Below are 20,426 nucleotides of genomic sequence, written 5' to 3' on the forward strand. Positions count from 1 at the left end.
CCCCACTGTGCGCCAGGTGCTGGGTTAGGTGGCCACAGATGTTAAGTGGCACTTCCAGAAGAGCGCTAACAAATGCAAATGCCGAACGGGTCTGGATGGAAACCTTGCCTGAGTGAGGTCGGCCAACTGTAAGAGGAACAACAGTACCAGCGTGCTGGTAAATAACAACGGACACTCCATCCATCTTCAGGAGACAGAGCGGGAGGGGGGGCACCATGGACAAGTACATGCTCTGTCTGAATAAAGGAGGTGGTCTCTACTCAGGACCAGCCTTGACTTTGACTCCAGGTAGCCGCTGTGCAGAATATGGGGCCCAGGGTGGCCAGATGCTTGGATTTTCCAAGGAAAGCCGGAAATCTGTATTTTTATGTGCAATCTCCTGGTTTTTAAACGTTGGCATCTAATCCAAATATTTTTTTAAATACCGTGTGGGCCAAACAAAATATCTGCAGGCTCAATGCAGCCCATGGAACACTAGTTGGCCGCCCGCATGCCAAGTCCTGAAGCAGACCACAACTCAATCCATCTGTAAGAAGTGGAAAGGGTGCATTCATCAATTTTGGGTCAATTCTTTTTTAGGCTTCCAATAAAGCTGAGAATTCAAAAGACAGCATCGACTTCCAGAAATCTATAAGAACCGGCTGCGGAACATTTCAAAGGCGTTCCCCACGTAGTCGGCTTATGCAACAGAACAGCCACTCTGTCCAGAGTTTTGGAAACTAACAACCAGGGAGTGGCCTTTCAACTTTCCCGGGATGGTGGAACTAACAGGCTTCAGCTGAAACCCATTTGTTGGTTTGCAGAACGCCTGGGACTTAAGTCCAAACCGCTTGCAGCAGACAAGCCTGCCGCAAAATCGAGTTGGGGTACTCGGCCCTCATTGTAAAACGACCACGGCGCACTCTGCTTCACTTGCCTGGCCGGAGATCTGATTTCATGGCAGTTGAAAGGGATGAGGCCAATGTCATCCTCACACCTGAAAGTGGCAGGACCGGTTGCTGAGGACCTGAACAGACTCTCTCTTCAAATTCGACCCTCGGTTTGCCTTTGACTTCACCTTAGAGAGAGACTGTGGACATCATAGATGGGCCAAACAGGCCCCAGTCCTGCCTTCAGCGTCACAGTCTCAGCTAGCCAGATCCCAGGGTCAATAACAAATTAAAGAGGTGTCAGGAATGCAGTGGAGAAGAGCCAGAGAAATGGTTTCATCATTTCCCAAGAACAAAGCCCTTCTCGGATGAAAAGTAAAAGAAAATGGTGCTAAAATAAAGTTGAATAGGTCCAGGGCAAAAGAAGAATCCAGAACTATACTCGGGGGCAACAAAAGACAAAATGCACCCAAATCTCAGCTCTACAGAAGGGAATAAAACTAGGGCTATTTCATTAAAGTTTTTTTTTTTTTCGGGAAAATAAACTTTACTATTTATCTGAAATGGGTTAGGGTTGATCGATGGAGGAGACGGTAGGGAGTACAGGAAGAAATTCAGTATTAAAATAAGATTTGATTAACTGCCCCCCCATCTAATTCATAGCCTCAAATAACCAAATTGCTTTTCAAGTTCTAGCTTCTCTAGAGAAACAAATTACAGCTCGAGCTGATATTGGGGAGTTACGCTTTTTTTTTTTTTTTTTTTTGCGGTACGCGGGCCTCTCACTGTTGTGGCCTCTCCCATTGCGGAGCACAGGCTCCGGACGCACAGGCTCAGCGGCCATGGCTCACGGGCCCAGCCGCTCTGCGGCACGTGGGATCTTCCCGGACCGGGGCACGAACCCGTGTCCCCTGCATCGGCAGGCGGACTCTCAACCACTGCGCCACCAGGGAAGCCCTGGAGTTACGCATTTTTTAATACGCATTTTTTAATACACACATTCTGGATTATGTTAGGTGACGGCCTGGGACGAGTGAAGGCCCATCACAAGTACAGTCCTGCATGGAATGGCGTTCACAATAATCACCCAGTTGCTGCATCATCCTGAAACAAGCCATGTTTCCAGCGTGTCCAGCACATCCACTAAGCGGGGAAGTAAGTCCCAGCACTTCTGCAGTAAGTGCTAGTAAGAATGAAAGTCTAGAAGGGCCTTGGAAAAAAAGGATGCTGACCTCCCCATACATCTTAACTGATCGCCTTATTCCTTCACCAGGATATTTACTTGTTTCCTCCAGACAATAACGTCATTTTGGAAGTGGAAAATAAACACAGTCCAAATGACTCTGAATCCTTAAAAGTTGGGGTTTGGTGGCTGACTCTGGGGCCATCGGATGACACCAAATAATGTCTCCTTGGTCCTCTTTCTTGGGTCCTGTCTGCTCTTTGTGGGTCAGAGGCTACTCTGGAATACAGGCTGAGTGGACAGCAAGTCTGAGAACGGACTCTCTTGTGGTTTCGTACCCTCTGACCTCGAAATGCAAGAACACATTCCTTTGAAAACAGCTGCTTTGCAGAATTTCAAAAAGGTGGCTGAGCATTTCTGGGTCTGGAGTCAGCTGGAAGGTGGTTCCTTACATTTACATAAGCCAGAAACACAAAGTACACATGATTTGGGATGAAAGGTCAACTAAGTGTCACAGCTAGAAATCTGAGGTTCTTAGAAGGTGGGGAAACATCAAGAGGGACAAAATAAAGATGCCCCTGGAACAGACACCTACATGAGGTTTATTCTCCTGGGAGAGGGATGCAGACCTTCTACTGGCTCAGTGAAGTGATCTTCAACCAGGAGCTCCTGCAAATTTTGTGGGCTTGTCTCTAGGCAAGCAGTTTTCTGGACTTTGGCATTTTCCAGTGAGACTCTAAATATTCTTTGCTGAATTAACAAGTAGCCCAGCAGGGTAATAAGGACACGGGCTAAGAGTCAGCCTCAGGGCTCTTCTCCAAAGCCCAGCCCTGCCCCTACTACCTGCCGGCTGTCTTAGTCTCGTTAGAAGGCTGTAACAAAAAAGCCACTTGATGGCTTATAAACAACAAACATTTGTTTCTCACAGTTTCAGAGGCTGAGAAGTCCAAGATTAAAATGCCAACAGATATGGCCCGCTTCTTCATAGACGGCTGCTTTCTCAGCATAACCTCACATGGTGGAAGGGAACTAGGGAGCTTGGTGGGGTCTCTCTTATAAGGGCACTAATCCCACTCAGGGGGCTCCATCCTCAGGACCTAAGCATCTCCCAAAGGCCCCACTTCCTAATACCATCACATTGGGGGATAGGCTTCAACATATAAGCTGTGGGAGACACAAACATTCAGACTATAGCAATGGCCCAGAATTGATGAGGATGACGATGATATTGGTGGTAGTGGTGGTGGCAGAAAAGTATATGGACAACTACTGGAGCACCCACCATGCACACCAGGTACTGGTCAAAGTGCTTTCCTTACAAAAGATGCTCCCATTTCCATGCATGCAATAACCCTCAGAACTGGGGGCCATTATCATAAGTGGCTTACCTGAGGTCACAAAAGAGGGAAGTGGTGAGACCAGACTGAAAGCCAGGCAGGACAACTCCAGAAACTCTGCACCCAGCAGGCCCTGAATCGAGGATGGACCCTCGGACCAGACATCCCATTCCAGAGAACGGTGCCCTGACATACCCGCCCATTCACTGAGTGACAGATGTGTAAGTGCTGCTTGTGGTGGCCAGAGATACCCAATTCCCCATCCACAGGGGGCCTGTGTGTATATTTTACTACCTCTTGTAGAATAAAAGGGGAAAATAAGAAGATATGTTTGCATGTGCTCACGATTACATACAGAAACTCTAACGTGCATTCCCAATGGGAATAATACCACCCCAAAGGGGTCAAAGTTGGTTCTATTACAATGGTTTGTGGCCCTGCAAAGGGCCCCGGTACCTAAACAGGTATATAGTGCATCTATGGGATTGACAGTTCATGGGGGTGGCGATTAGGAAAAAATTATCTGAAAAGGAGCCTGAGCAGAAAAGGTGGCAATAGGGATCAAAAGGCTAAGAAATACTACTCTAGAAGGCTCGAGAAAACTAGTATCAAGAGCAGAGCGAAAATGGGAGTAAGACTCTGCTGGATTTCAAGCATGTGAACACAGTGCCTGTATAAAATACAGATATGTTTATGTGGTCTTTAAAAAGAATGCTGACCAAAGCCCTCAACAGAAGCCTGGACTCTACTGGTGCCCAACTAAAGGTGGCCGTGTGAATTAAACTGGGCATTGGTGGTTTCTGGCAGTTTCTGGTGCCCCGCACAGCCCTACACTACAACACCTGAATCAGGCTCTCCACGGTGCCATAAGCCAGGCAACCATTTTGCTTGGTTCTCATCAGAATAGAGAATCCCTGCATGTCACCCTCCATCAGCACCACCGTTGCCAGGGTGGCTGCCAGAAGCTGAGCCCTCCTGGGCCAACACGGCGGCCAGGCACATGGCCGTTGTCAGCAGCAGCCAGGCTGTCCGTGGGCTTTGCACGCCTCTCCAAACAGGAGCTGCTTTGTCACAGGCTTTGCCGGAGGCATGGACCGGCCCCAATTAAAGATCCCTGACCTGCTGAACAAAGCCATGCCAGTCACAGATGGCTCTTCCAGCCTCGATTCCTTTCCCACTTCCTGCACATTGGAGGGTGTGTCCCTTTGTCCATTCTTCCCTGGCCTGTTCTCACACTCTGGCACATCCAGCCTCTGGGTAAAGAGCTTTTTAAAAGGACACCCTGGGACCCTCTGCCATTGGCACAAGTAGCAAAACTTGGGCCTGCGGCTGGGCCCTGCTATGCTCCACCGAGGATGCATAGCAGGGGACATGCTAACTGGACTTCCCAGCTGTCCCTGGGCCCAAGGCATCGTCCCCTTGTGCAGGTAAATGTCCCGAGGTCCCTGAAAGAAGCTTGGGAAGGAAACCTCGAGCCAGTGCCCTGGGGGCTTTGTCCCCTACTTTGGCCCACATGGAAGAGACAGGGCATATGGGCAAGTGGTCCTCACTGGTCCTCATGACCAGAATAGCCCATTATATATTCTCCTATGCAGATATATCATAAAAATTGTGAACCATGTCCTACAAGAAGTCAATTAAATTCACAAAGAAAAATAGCAGCTAACGTTTATCGGGGAGTACTTCGGGTTGAGCCCTGTTCTAAAAGTATGATGCGCATTAACTCAATACATTCTCACCACAACCTCATGAGGGAAGAGCTGGGATCATGTCCATTCTGCGGATGGGGAAACCGAGGCACAGCAAGGCTAGTCACTTGCCCAAGGTCACAGATAAGTACGAACGCTGATATTCAAAGCTCCATTCAACATGCCTTACAGAGACATGGCAAGTAAGTCCTGAGAACCGGGACCAAGGCAAGGGGAAGATTCAAGCTAGACCCAACCGAGGAAAGAGAATGCCTGTGGGCAGGCCACTACCCTGCACACATTTTCTGCGGCGGGGCAGCACCTTTGGCTCCACCGCATGGCAGCCCCAGGAAACCACCTCCACGGAGAAATGCACAAGGTGTGGCCAGCTCCTCCAGTGCACCCGAGTGGCTTCCAAGGGTCAAGGGAAAGCTCTTGCTGGCCGCCTAACCTCCATGGGCGAGTTTGGGGTTCATCTCAACCTGCCGTGTTCACTCCCGGAGTGGAAGAGAACAGGCAGCAGAGAATTGAAATTGGGCCATGTCTGGGCCCCGAGGTGAACAGCGCATGTACCCTCCACTTCTCTGTGGCCTGAAAGGCAGCCTCTGTGAGCCACAGATCAGTGCGTTCTCTGGGGCTTTTCCCTACCTTTTTTCCACGTGGAGTATTCTCATCTAACAAAAAAGGTCAAAGTATTCAAGTGGCCAAAATAAAGGCAAGGCTGGAAAAGGCACCACAAGAAACTTCAAGGGAAGCAAGGTTATGACAATCATCACCGTTACTATTAATGGAGCGAATATTAATCGTTGAACGTCTTTTAGGCGCCTTATTTCCAAGTGCAGATCTTAATGCACACTTGGTAGTTGGAGTATCTGAACAGGAGGTGTAGTTTTCATGGGTAAGAAAACAGAGACCCAGAGAGTTTAAGTAACTGGTCCAAGCAGGGGTCAGAGCAGCTGATACCCAAACAGCTTGCCTCCCCCTGGGTCTGCAGCCTGGAACCCCCATAACCAGGCACCTTCATTAGAACTGAGGGCAGGTCCCAAGGTGAGAAGATACAAAGTGAACTAAACTTAAAACTGCTTTGTACGACCGCCTGCACTGCTGTGGGTGTATAAACTGGTACAACCACTTTGGAAAACCATCTGGCAAGGGCTCCACTCCTGACCTTCTGTGTGGGCAGCAAAAGAAGAGTTCAAGAGTGTTCACGGAAGGCTTCTTCATAAAATTGGAAACAACCCCAATGTCCATCAACAGGAACATGGACACAGAGATTGTAGAATGTTTCCCCAGTGGAATAATCCATGACAACAAAATGAAGGAACCTCAACTACAGCCAGCAATATTGCCGGATCTCACAAGCTAGTGTTTGACAGAAGGAAGCCAGACACAAAAGGGCACAGCTGTGTGACTTCTGTTTCTACAAGAAGGCAAATTGAACCTCTGGGGTTAGAAAGCAGGATAATGGCCACCTTTGTGGAGAAGGCAGAAGATTACATGTCGGGGTGCTCCTGGGGTGCTAACAAGATTCCATGTCATGCATGGTCTGGGTGGTCCACCTGGTGAAATGCAGAATACACTATTGATTTCTAAGTGTGCTTATATTTCAATATTTAAATATATAGAAGTATTCAAATTTATTCAGTGTATTTCAATAAATGATTTTCAAGTATGAAGAATGGGAAAGCAGAGTGAAAAACAAACTGGTTTGTGCTCTTCCTACATGTACACACACACACACACACACACACACGTACACACACACACACACACACACACACACACACACACACACACACACACACACACACACACACACACACACACACACACACACACCTGGCTGCCATCCTTACAAGCCACTGGCAGAGGCTCTGGCCAATCACTGAGACCTCATCCTTCTCCCTAAGACATTTCCAGAAAGGGATGGAGGATCTCCTTTGAGTCCCAGGCCTCACCCCTGTCCCTGGGTGTGCTTGTCCGTGGCCGAGTCTCGAGGCTGCTGGCGTAGGCTCACTACCCCAGAGCCCATGGTGAGATGGCCTGATGACCTGAGAACCCCCAGCTCTTCCGAGAACGCGTCACCTGAGGCAGCCAGCAGGAGTGCCCTCCGAGTCCCAGTGCCCCAATGCCTCTCTGGCCTGCCTGCCCCCCACCCCGACCCATCCCAGCACAGCACGAACGCGCCGTACCTGCTCCACGCAGGCGCCCTGGGCGGTAGAAAGTGGAGCCACCCTTTAGTTCTAGGCAGGGGAGGGGATCAGAATTCCTTGGGAACTCATCACCTTTTGGCTCTTCCAGTTAGGTCTCCAATAACCGCACTAGTGGAAGGAGGCACAAAGCAACCTTTTAAATTGTACCTCCCCTGCCCCGCCCCCAACATTCCCGCCGCAGGATCCACAGTCTAGTATCTGGGTGTGTCTAAAGCGAAGTAAACCCTTTTTTTTTCCACCTCTGCCTCCCTAGTGTCCATTTTCCAAACGCAGCCAGTGATCTCTTCAGAAGGTAAATCAAATCGCGCTGCCCTGCTGCCAGAAACCCACCGACACCGGCCCGGCCTCGGACCTCACAGCCTCTGCCGCCCGCTGCTCCCCAGACACCCTTCCCTCCGATCCTCCCCGAAGCCCGCCTCCCTCAGAGCCGGCCTCGCTGTGCACTCGGTCTCAGGGGGCCAACACCACCTCCACTGGCCACACTCCGGCTCCTGACCTTGCGTGCTTTCCCTCGTGGCTTTTTATCACCATCTGAAATAAGCTGGTTTATTACCTTACATGCTAACGTCTGCCTCGTTTCCCCGAAAAAACACCCCACGAGAGCAAGGACTTTTGACTCGCTCACCAGCGTACCCCTTAGTCCCAGAAGGGTGCCTGGCACAGAAAAGGCAACCAGTTGATGCCTCTGGGTGAGAGGGAGGGAGGCTGGTGAAGGAGGGATGGAGAGGAGGGCTCACAGTTCACAGGACGGGGCTGCTGCTAGGAGCGGAGGGGATTTGCCAGGTACGACCCGGGGCTTGAGAACAAGAAACTGGTTACAGAGGAGACAAGGGGACAGAGAAAAAAAACAGTGAGTGTGCGCGCAAAGCATGCATTTCGCAAGAGTGCGCCTGAGTTGGGGCGGGCACAGGAACACGAGGAGAGGAGTGAGGGTATATTTTGCCCCGAAATATCACTTATTTTGTTAGCTCAAAAAGAGACTTTTGGGGCTTCCCTGGTGGCGCAGTGGTTGAGAGTCCGCCTGCCGATGCAGGGGACACGGGTTCGTGCCCCGGTCTGGGAAGATCCCACATGCCGGGGAGCGGCTGGGCCCGTGAGCCATGGCTGCTGAGCCTGCGCGTCCGGAGCCTGTGCTCCGCAACGGGAGAGGCCACAACAGTGAGAGGCCCACGTACCGCAAAAAAAAAAAAGAGAGACTTTTGGAAAACGTCTCAAGTCTTTGGAGTGGAGAAAGCAGAAGCTGCATTTTGGAGTTCCAAGGAAAAAGGGGGCCAAGACAGACGGTAGTGTCTGTGTGCAGGAATGCAGCTGGGGAGGAAGAGAGGTGGAGCCAGGTAGGATGCCCAGACCAGACAATGGATCACTCTGATCCTTAGCAAAGGGTCAGGGAAAGATAAACAAACACTGGGGCTTCCCGGAATCACAGGTGAGCAGCGTGGTCCACTTCTAAGATGATGTGTTTGCATTTGGACCCATATCCTCTGGTGACTTCTCTTTCCAGCTGCAGAACCTTCCTTTGACCCTCAAAGCACTTAAGCCCAGCTCTCACAAAGTTTCCAAGGGAAGTCTAGTTTGCCAAAAATCCCAAAAGGCAAATGAATGGCAGGTGAGAAATAGCCCCCACCTGGGAAGCACATTCCGCTGCAGCTTGGGCAGCCAGAGCTGTATTCTGCGGGGAGACCTCCTTTGGGGAATTGACGAAAGGGATGGAAAACGACCTAGGATGCCTCCCAAACAGACTAGAGGAATGACCCAGGGATTTCCAGTTTACCTGTCAGAAAGAAATGCCAAAGAGCTGAGAAGTCTGAATCCCACATTCACAAAGCCAACAGTGGAGTCTGAGAATGTTTCGTGGGTGCACAGGCCAGACGGCGTCTGTGAGAGGGATCTGAAACCCCAGCAGTTTGGAGACAATGCTGCACCCCTCTTCCTGGCGGCTACAGTGGTGGTGCAGTTCGGGGCTCACCACTGGCCAACAGGCCACACGAGCACCTCCCCAGCAGAGGGACCTGGGCTGGGCAAAGCCTTGAGGAGAATTCCAGTCAAGCACGGAACATCTAACCAGCAGCCACATTGCTGCCTTTTGGGGACCACACGGGTGGAGATTATTCTCCTGCCCTGTCATGCTCTGGGCCCAGGAACGTTTAGCCCGCAAATTGAGAAGACTGAATACAGCACGTGGGACGGGGCAGTGCTGGTTCTGAATTCTGAGATTCCTTCATGTTATTTCTCCCGCACATCAGGGGAGACGACGGGTCCCAGGCCTGCCACACTGTATAACTCCAAGGGCCCCCGTTCACACAGAGTACAACCAAATACAATGTGAACAGCACCCCCTGGAGTTGTGAGGGTGATCAAGTAATTCTGGCAAGTGCTACCTCCCCCTCGTTTCAGACATTGATATGTCCACTAGCTCAGTAAAGGCTCTGAGGAGTCCTATAGTAAACAAGGTTTTTAAAAACTTGGTTTTATCAAGTACTTTTTGCTTTCTCAGCCACAGAACCCTCATTTCAGAGAATACCTCCTAAAATCCCAGGGAACGGGGCTTATGGAGAATGTACTTAAGAAAAGGCTCCACCAGGGGCTTCCCTGGTGGCGCAGTGGTTAAGAGTCCGCCTGCCGATGCAGGGGACACGGGTTCGTGCCCCGGTCTGGGAAGATCCCACATGCCGCGGAGCGGCTGGGCCCGTGAGCCATGGCTGCTGAGCCTGCGCGTCCGGAGCCTGTGCTCCGCAATGGGAGAGGCCACAACAGTGAGAGGCCCATGTACCGCAAAAAAAAAAAAAAAAAAAAAAAGAAAAGGCTCCACCAGGAGAAGCAAGTTCACTATCTCGGTTCTCAGAGACAGGCTTAGAGCTGACTCGTGTTACTGACCCTCTGGGAGATCTCCCTCACCATGACCTTGAACCTGCCTGTGTTCAGAAAGACACTTAGGAGGCCCCAGAGGGTCTCCATTCTCAGCTGCTTTCTCCGTAACACAAACTTCTGTCCGGGGCTACAACAGATACTTAAAGGTTACTCATGACCATGTGAGGCCCACTTGGAATCTGATGCATCACAGAGAACCACGGATGGACTCCCATTCTCTACCCGAGATGCTCACCACTGGTCTACAATGGGTGATGATGGACAGGGGGTGGGGTAGGGACTGGCACATTTCTCACGCTAGAGACTAAACCAGCGCCAGACAGAGTCCACGGGGGAGAGTGCCAGTCCTTGCTCTGGCATCGTTTATTTATGAAGCACCTCTGCCCTGATCCAGCCCCTGAGCGCACACGTGGAGAGAGGTTCCAGTTACAGCCCCATTCCATTTACCCTCTCGCTCGGGTAAGGCATTCTGCATTAGTTGAATTTTCTACATGAAAACCCCCTTTCAGCTAAGCACCAAAACTTTATCTTCACCATTTTGGGTGTAAATTGTTCAAAAGTGGATGACACCTTGGTGTCTCTTTTAAAATGGAGCACAGTGCCCCGACCTCAACCTGTGTTTGATTATTCAGGACTAGACAGATCAATTATTAACTCAGCAATGCCTTGAGGTCAGCCCTGTAAGGCACGTGGGGCAGTCTGACCCTATACTAAGTGGCTCTGAGCATCTTTGCTGGATGCATTTGGGGGAAGTTTCTGAAAGACTGTTTTACTAGAGGGAGGACATGGAAACTACAAGAAGTCACCGAACCCCCAGATAACCCAGATCGTCAAAACTTTGCATAAAGGAAAAGTCAACAGTCTCCGAGTGAGCACCAAAGGATCCCTGCCACGGGAGTGTCTGAAACTAGCACCTGGTCTTTGTGATAACTACTGTGGCTATTTTGAAGCTTTCTGCCTTACTTCCTACTTCTTGGCTGGGCTCCTGAGAGGACATTTTCCTAAATAATTGAGGTTTCAGGGTATATCAGATGCTACTGCCGGTAAAGTGGGAGGCCGGAGCTGTGGATGGCCGCCAGCGGTATAGGCTTTCCTTCTCCCATTCAGAAATTCAAACCGCCTGTCTTCTTTCTTCTGGCGCCCCCAGGGGAAGGCTGCTCTGCCTGCCCCGCCCTCTCTGTCCTTCACCGTCACGTGGCTGACCCCAGGTGAGTCCTGCCAACACAACTGGCCCTTCCTCCCTGCGATCACAGACCGATGTCACACACGTGGCCACTCCAACAAGACTACCCTCCAGCTGGGCCCCCGCCAACAGACTCAGGCGCCTACAGACACACAAAGCTGCCTCTGCCTCTTTTCATTGGTCCAGCCACCCCATCAGCTGGGCTCGCCACAACGGAAGCCCGCTGCTTCCCTCCCATCAATGCGCGGCTCTGTTCCACTGGCACAGGGCAGAGATATGCCCGCAGCCTGCCCGCAAGCCCCCATTCATGCTCCCTTCCGAGAGAGAGGCACTTTTCAACGAGATTTCTCCTTCCCCCGACCCATCCCCCTCCCCCAAACACACAAAAGAGGGCTATAAAGCGGGATTTTTTTTTTTTTTTTCCGGGAATAAAAGGTTAGCTTTCCTTCCTTTCTGTTTCCCTGTCCTTGGTCTAAATCTGGCAAGTGGGAAGAGTGGAAGCAGTTAAACTGACCCAGTTCGTGACCCAGGGGACACTCCTAGGGCCGGAAGTGCCCTCATTTGCTCTTTCTGTTGCAATGGTTGTAGGGCAGCAACTAAAGCTCCTACCACCCACCCCAGAACTCCTGCTTGCAGGTGATTCACGCACACAGTTGGGTGAGGCCTTAAAGGTTATCTTATTCAACTCCCTTAAATTAAACAGGGGGACACTGAGGCCCAAACAGGTGAAGGAAGATACCCAGGCCATACAGTAAACTTGCTGGGGAGATGCTTCGGGGCACCGAACTCACGGGCAGTGAGAAAAACAAGCATCTTACCGTCATCCAAGTAGGTCTGGTCCAAGTTCTGCTCCTGTTTAATTGTCACGCCCGCGGGTAATACTTCCTTTTGGTCACTGACCGGAGGTCCGTTTTTGGCGGCTCTTTGGCTTGTGGCATTCTGCTGCTGAATGACCGTGGGGTAGGAGCCCGGGCTCAGCCTCTGACCTTGACTGACAGGCGGTGGGCCGGGCCTGGTGGTGCCCGGCGCGAAGTTCTCGCAGTACACGATGTGCTGGAACTCCTGGTGGCTTCCGCAGCGCAGCTGCTGGTTGGTGGGCGAGTAGTGGATCACCGGTGAGGCCTGCTGGTTGGCTGGACTGGAGTGGAGCAGGCCTGAGCTCTGGCCCTGGGAGCCAGCGTGCACCAGCACGGAGCGGTGGGCATCCGCGAGGGACAGGGGGGCAGCCATGAGGGCCGGCTGCTGGTAGCCCAGCAGGCTGGGGCTCAGGCTCTTGCTGCGCTGGTAGAGGACGGCCGCTGGGTTCTGCTGCTGGTAGCGGGCGTCGGGGGATGAGAGCCCTGAGCGGAATTGCTGGCAGGGAGCCATGGTGGCCACGAGGCAGGAGGGGGACTCGGCCACCATTGGGTGCTGTGGGTAGTAAGGCTGGCTCCCCAGGCCCCCGTGGGCAGGGCTGCAGATCAAGGTGGGGTCGTATTCATCGGTGGGCTCCGTCTTGATGGCTGGGACTGAGAGAAGAGAAAAGCACACGGGGTGCACCATTCTTAGTGCCACAGGGCTGCGCAGAGGATTAGCAGACAGTGGTTAGGAACACGGCCTTAGGAGTCCACAAGGGTGGGATCAAAGGTCTAGGCTCTGTCACTCATTAGCCTTGGGCAAGAGGCTCCCTGTGCAATGGTCTTAGGTTAGAAATTTTACCCTGGGTGATGATCTTGAACTATAGGTCTTTCTGACAGTGGAAGAGTGGCTGGTGGGTCTGTGTCAGCCCTTGTGCAGCCTTTTTGCCCAGAGGGAGAGCTCGGGGAAGAATGCTTGATGTAAAATTATGCCTCCACCGCCTCCTCCTGCTCTAGCAGCTCCAGCCCCCTCCCCTGCTCGCTGTCCTGCATCATACTCAGAAGTGCACAGGAGTATCTGTGCACTTTACGTGCTCACTTATTATCTGAAACCCCCCACTAGAATGTCAGCTCCTCAAAGGGAGGATTTTTTTCAGTGCTGGATCCCCAGCACCTAAAACCGTACCTGGCACTTAATCAGCACTCAGATATTTTCTGGACAAAGGAATGACCAAACGGTGACTGTTGGCCTCCTTAGTTTTGTAGTACTTTGGGGGAATGGGGCCTGCTGGATTGGGCCTCAGTTTCCCCATCTGTTAGCTGACAGGAACAATCATACCTACCCCATGGGGTTGTGGGCAAGATTAAATGAGATATGTGTGCACTGTATGCAGTGACTGCATACAGTAAGTGCTCAATGCTTGCTGTTGTTGCTACTGTCGCTGTTACTACTGTGAGTGTTGGTGAGGTCACCGTTCCTCTCTCCCCACCCAGGACAGTCACCAGAATTCGTACTTCTCTGACATCCTTTACCGAAGCATCGCCAGGCCCAGGAACAGAGGAATCAGTTTTCTTTTCACTGGAGTAAATGAATTGGTGACAGGACCAAAATCAAATTGGGGAGGGGGGCTCCCAAATGCTGGGGGCTGGAGGGGGCAAAGGAGTTTCAGCATCTACAGCAAAAACGCAGCTTTGACTCCAACTTCTCAGGAAGCCACTCAAAGACCGTCTCCAGGTACCTGGGCCTCGAGTTCTCACTCGAGCCAAGTTCAGGCAGGTGAGTGCTGATGCCCAGACCCAGAGAGGCCTCATCAGCACGCAGGAGGGGCGACAGCACGTGACACATAATTGAAAACCTCTGTGTTACAAAGGATCATTGAACTGCGGTCTAGAGCCCCCCCAGAGATTCTCCCCCAGTTCTGGGTCCCATTAGGCCTTTGCCACTCGCGGCATGGTACACCAGTCGTGGGACAGTGGAACACTCATGGTGCCACACAAACCTGTGGACGCACGCACCCCACCCAAGCCAGGCCCTCACTTTTGTGCTGCCGGCAGCCCAGAGGCTCCATGTGAAACTGTCACAGGATGGAAATTACACCCTGGCTGACATTCTCAGATTGTAGGTTTCCTGGAAAGGCTGCTGGCAGGCCTGTCTCAGCCATGGGAAGTCTGTAGCCTCTTTCTGCAGCCTTAACCACAACCCAACATATCGGTAATATCAATATTACTTATTATCTGAATCCCCTTCCATCAGTATTATCTTTCATCTGAATCCCCCGTTAGAACATCGGCTCCAGGACGGCAGGCATTTTTGTTGTGTCCACTCTTGTGTCTCCAAGCTAAAACAGTGCCTGGCACTCAGATATTTTCTGGACAAATGAATGAATGCAAAATGGCTCTCGTCGCCCTTCTTAGGACTGTAGTGCTTTGTGAGAATGAGGCCTCCTGGCCTGGTTATCCGCCCAGCAGCTCCATTTGGCCACCAGGTGACCACCTGCTGTGGGGTCCCTAAGATGCCACATTTTAGGGCATATTCACCTTCTACCCCTATTGTGATCAAATCTAAAACAGGGATAGGAGTCATCAGCTTTGCCACCTTCTGGTGAACAAGTCTACGTGTGCCCCATTATTATTCTGCCCTCACAAGAAAATATTAATAACAACAATAGTTAATATTGTTGATGTGCGCCATCCTAAGCACTTTACATGCATTTGATTTATATAACTCTTATAAGGAAGGTGCCATTTGACAGATGAGGAAACTGAGGCTCAGACCTGCCCTAGTCACCCAGCAGATCGCGTGCATCCTCACCCAGATGCCGATGCTGCCTCTCCACACACAGGGGGCCTTCGGAGAGAACTTCTTACCTGGGTGGTAGGTAAAGTGCTGAGGCTGACTTCGTTTTCTTTTCCCATTAATGACGTAGAAGTTCACCTTCACTGATGTCCGAATGTGCTTGTTCCGATACTCAGGGATCTCAACGAAAAGCATGTTCTGAAAGAAAGGAGTTGTCAATAATTTAACTGCAACCACATCTAAATTGCCATCCGAGGTCCTAAGCAGAGTGAGCCGGCCCATCTAGAAGGACTCGTGGTGGGGAGGGATAAACTGGGAGTATGGGATTAACAGATGCACACTACCACATATTCAGTATAAAACAGATAAACAACAAGGAATTACTGTATAGCCCAGGGAACTATATTCAATATCTTGTAATAACCTATAATGGAAAAGAATTTTTAAAAGAAGAATACTGATATATACATATACATAACCGAATCACTTTGTTGTACAACTGAAACAAACACAATATCGTAACTCAATTATACTTCAATAAAAATAAAGAAATAAATAAAAGTAAAAGGACTCGTGACATGTTCTGTACATTTACAGGCAAAATTCTAATTAAGGGGAAGTTGACTTTTCAGCTGCAGCGAAGAAAGACTTACCACTTACTCTATCAAGGTATATGAAGATGTCACTGCTACAAATCAAAAGGGCGTGGTGCTCAATAAACGTGTAATTCATTCATCAATTCAATACCCACTGAGTGCCTTTTAGGTCCAAAGCACTGGGACTTTGATGAAGGAAGGGGAAAAAAGAGGGAAAGAGAGCGCGAGCGAGGTGGGGGAGGGGAGGACAGGGCGTCCGGCCGTCGCGTCCGCGTGCTTACAGGCTGGCTCTTGTCTTTATCCACCGTGGCCTCCATCTCCCAAATCTGCTGCCCATCTGGAAAAATTTAAAAATGACAGACTTTGAAGGAACTATTAGCAACCGAGAATTTAAGACAAAAACTCACCAACTTACATATATCTTGGCTTACGTGTTAGATGATTTCAGTAAAGTACACCTGCGCATTTGCATTATGTATGCATATATGTACATATATGTATTTTTATTTCTATAAATGCATATTTCTTTTTGCAAAGAGAAGGCACCTTGACAACAGAAAACTGGGCAACAACACAAGATAAGGAAAAAATAGAAATTGCCCATCGTCCCAATACTGTTATCTTTTTTCTCTATATTTGAATGTCTACATATCTTTCTTTCTTTTAAAAAAAAAAACAAGTATTGTTATACGCTTTGCTTTCTAATACGCTTTGTTCAACCAAAGACTATTTCCAAAACACTCTGCATATGCCAAGACTGTCACAGGGGCCCCATTACAGATCCCTGGCTGTCCCAGACATGACTTCTTCATTGTCTGAGAACACAGGTGGCTTGCATATTCTGTCCTAAGAGGCTTAAACAATGTCCTGGCTCATGAGGCCTTGGAGTGAGTGGAAACACAGGCACCCACCCTTCACCTTTCAGTCAACAGAGAGCCTGGCTCTCATGTGACTCATCACAACAGGCGCTGAGAGGTTTGCTCAGGGGTAAACCCTCCTCCCCCAGAGCAGGGCACTGGTTCCCCAGTTCGGGGCCAACAAGTTGGGCCAAACAAAACTCTGCATTTGCAAATAATAGATTTTTTCTGCTGACCACCTACATCGGCCAGTGGCAGTTTTCGGCTGAAACAAATCATTTCCACAAGTGTTTCCAGGGTGTTCTGTGGAACACTCGCTCTGAAGAATATTAAATGGGTTTATGAGAAAGGAAAGCAAGTTCTACCAGCTAGTAAGAATTTGGAAAAGGCGGAGTCAGAGTCAAGTGGGTTTCTTTACTGCAGGATTTCTCAGAGCCTTTAATCTGCTCAGGTGCAGCATTAACTCTCCAAGGTGGGCTGGGTATGTATCATGTCCCGACATTTAGCCAAAGAGTCCCGCCTCCTTGTCAGGACTATTAGCAGCCTCTGTGATAGGTTAGATTTGGACCCATATAGTCTCGGCTCTTAAGGTTCACCCAAAGAAATCTGGTTTCTAAGCATTATTTGAACTTGTATAGGACATATTTCCCCAAATAATAACTAATAAAAGATATTGTGATTGTTACCAGAGCTAATGCAATCTAGATGATCTGAAGAAAGAACAAGCACTGAGCCAGCTGGAGCCTTCCCCAACAAGTCACTCTGCAAGTCTTGGCCTTACAGTTCTATTCAGTGCAATCCCTGAAATGACTAAGGAAGACACAGGTTTATGTCCAAAGGGAAGAGGAAAACATGGTTGGTGTACCAACTCTCACTATGGTGTGAGATCCCTGAGGGAGGGACCAAGTTATAGCTGTCACGGTCTCCCCAGAACCCAACATACTGTAGGTGCCCAGTAAACATCTCACATCAGAGCATACAAAAGTGTCAGCAGCTCCAAAGGCTGCTGATGGGTCCAGGATAAAGCCAGGAGCTGACACCAGCCACTGCTCAGAAGGAAGCAAGAAAGGATAGACGGATAGATGTCAAGGAATTTGAAGTGAAGTCATCAGGATAGGGTATTTCCAGTGTGTAAAGCCCGGGACAGAACTCTTCAGAGAAAATCCTCATTTCTTTATCAAAGACAGGTCAGAGGTCATCCAACAAAGACACGTGTCCCCCTCTCAGGTGGTGGTACGAGCTAGGCACAGGTCCTCATCAAAAAACCACGTCTCTATTCACTAACTGCAGTGCAAGCTCTAAGTCAGAAGATCAAGTAATGAATTAATTGAGGAAATGAACAGCATGTCGACGTCTGGTGTGTCACCCTCCCGCTAGCCTCTCAGTGGCTGAATTGAGTTCTGCCATTGATGGCACCATGGCTCTTTGGGTCTGGTTCATTACCATGTATGAGCGTCACTCACTTAGAAGAGAAAGGACCATTTCCATGTCTCAAAATTGGGAGGAGAGAGAGAGAAGTACCCAGAAACGTGATTGGGAAGTATTACGCTAGGTCCATAAAGCTGCCACCCAGCTCTCTTCCTTGACTCACGTCAATAAGTGGGAGATGAAGCATAGAAAATACAAAATGACGGTGTGATGAAAGGGTGTCACCATGAGGAGAGTCCTCAAGGTCCCTTCCCCTGGTCTAAGGACCCAAGAGACATGGAAAGGAGCCCTTCTGCCCAAATTTCACACTTGTCTCCATCTCCGGTGAGCGTACATAATACACAAAATGCCACCCAGCAACAGCCATAGAATTCTAGGTACAGGTGCTAGACAGTAGCCTTAAAAATTAGCCAGCCAAACACCATCAGATAGGGAAACTGAGGCCCAGAGAAGGAAGGGGGGTTGTCCAGAGACACGCGGTAGACAGTTATTAAACCAACAACTAGCACAGTCCAATAACAAAGGGAATGCTTTCAAGGAAAGAAGCTCAAGGTTACTAAGCAGAGAGAAGATGCCAGCTTCCTGGGAGGCTGGAGAAAGGTCCTACATAGGGACGATCTTTTTACGTCGCATCCACCGCATAGGTTCACGCACATCTTCTCAAACCTTTCCCTGCTTCCCCTGTGCCTCCAGAAATACCATCTAAAATCCCACGGCGGCCTTGAAGGCCCTGCCCCACCTTGCTCCTGCCTCCGTTCCAGCCCCTTGGGGCACCATTCTCACTCCTCCTACTACTTTTTTTAAAAGCCAATTGGCCTCACCCCAGACCTCTGGCTTGTTTTGTGGCCTATAGAGTGGCTTAGCGGCTTTTTAATTAGCTGCTGCCATTTCAAAATGAGATTTTTACCAGAAAATGAAGTTTTTGCTCCTGAAAAAAAACAAAATTCAGATGATCTGGCCGTTCTGGGCACCCCCGACAGGAACTGGACCACAGTGGCCTCTCCGGATGGCACTGCAGGCACCACTTCACCACAGCCCCCTGCCCTGGCCCGCACGTCTCCCATCTACTTTCCAGGCCCTACCTTAGTGGACCTTTGAGAGACAGGTACCTCTCCCCACACCGTGACGAGGGGAACTTGTCAGGGTTCTGCAGACAGGCCCTCCACTGGGATGTGCCCGAGGTTCTCTAAGGACTGTACGACATTTTGGCCAGAAGAAGCCACTGCCCAATATCATCTCAGGCAGCGTCCCACTCTGCTGCTGTATACCGCCCCCCCCCAAAAAAAAACAAAGACCCCCAGCCCTTTCCTATCTGTCAGGACAGGAGAACTCGCCTCCCTTCCTCCTGGACCACAGGCCCCTTGCTCCAAGGACCTGACCTTCTCTTTGCTTCAAAACCAGAACCACGTGCCCAGGAGGCCCTTGGCCACCACGCAGCCCAGCAAGGGCCCCGGTGCGTCGACACAGGGCTCCCAGCGTGGGCCGCAGAGGGTCGTCCCCCCACCCGCTCGCTGAGAAGCCCTCCCACCGCCACCCCCCGAGCTCCAGCCTGGCAGCCAGGCGGCCACATCCCAAGCTCCAGATGTCAGCCCAGGAAAGCAGCCTGTGGGGTTTAGGAGGAAATGCCTACTCACCCCAGCGTCCCCCAGCGACACGTTTACTGTAGCCCCCAGCCTTCTCGGGCGTGTTCCGTGGCCAGAACAGACTTCCCCTCTATGGGTCACCAGAACGCTCTCCGTTTTATCCTACATACCCCAAACTCCGGAGCAGACAGACCCAGCTTTGAATTCCTCCTTGTGTTGGAATTAGCTGTGTGAGCTGGGATAAGCTACTTTACCTCTCTGTCTCTTATCCAAAATACGGGGATAATCACAGCACCTACACATCACAGGTTCATTCCAAGAGAAGAGACCCAGACAGAGTATAAACATTCAACAGACATTGGCAAGCATTAGCAGCAGGGCTAGCAGCAACAGATGATATAAATATTGGCTCCTTTATCTTTTTTTGCATTTGTTCCACGACTGAAAACAAAACACAAGCATTTTTCAATCAGAAAATAATAAAAAACATTCTCTGATTGCAGTTATAAATACATTTGCGGGCAGGCATGGGCTGGAGGGAATTTACAAAAGGACAATGTCTGTTACAGGAGACAGGTGGCATGGTGCCTGAGTTTCTTTCCTTTCAAAAAGGGGTGTTTACACCATTATCTCAACTTTTTAAAAGCCCCAAGGGCAGCTTCAGGCATCTAGCCTGGCTGTGTATCTCCCGTGGTCCCTGCACTCCGCTCTGAACAAACAAGCCCTCAACGGGAAGTGAAAGCCGCCGTTGCGTCCTTGATGCTATATAGCATATGGAAGACACACCAAGGGGGCTGGTCTCTAAGGGGAGCGTGCGGCTTACAAAATACCTCAAGGCCATTTTCCTGGGCTCTTCTTCCATTCCCCCACCCCACATGAAATCCCAGCTCATAGGTCCTGGGTTTCACCAAGAGAACATACTAATCCCATCCTCTGAATGGAGCTTCCAGGAGGCAGTGGAATTCACAGTAAATGCTGGCAGGACTCA

General features: G+C 50.2%; 1 protein-coding gene across 4 annotated transcripts in view; it reads right to left on the reverse strand.

The window, feature by feature from the left end:
• The window catches only part of NFATC2 (nuclear factor of activated T cells 2), a gene marked incomplete at both ends in the record, with an annotated part of 155,212 nt that overhangs the window by 28,951 nt on the left and 105,835 nt on the right, over nt 1-20,426 (reverse strand). For all 4 annotated transcript variants that reach the window (XM_079719838.1, XM_079719836.1, XM_079719839.1 and 1 more), the window contains 3 exons: nt 12,160-12,849; nt 15,046-15,172; nt 15,852-15,907. In XM_079719838.1, coding sequence (XP_079575964.1) covers nt 12,160-12,849; nt 15,046-15,172; nt 15,852-15,907 — 873 coding nt within the window. The remainder of the gene's footprint in view (nt 1-12,159; nt 12,850-15,045; nt 15,173-15,851; nt 15,908-20,426) is intronic.

Source organism: Hyperoodon ampullatus (genome assembly GCF_949752795.1).
Source record: "Hyperoodon ampullatus genome assembly, chromosome: 14".
Classification (NCBI taxonomy): Eukaryota; Metazoa; Chordata; class Mammalia; order Artiodactyla; family Ziphiidae; genus Hyperoodon; species Hyperoodon ampullatus.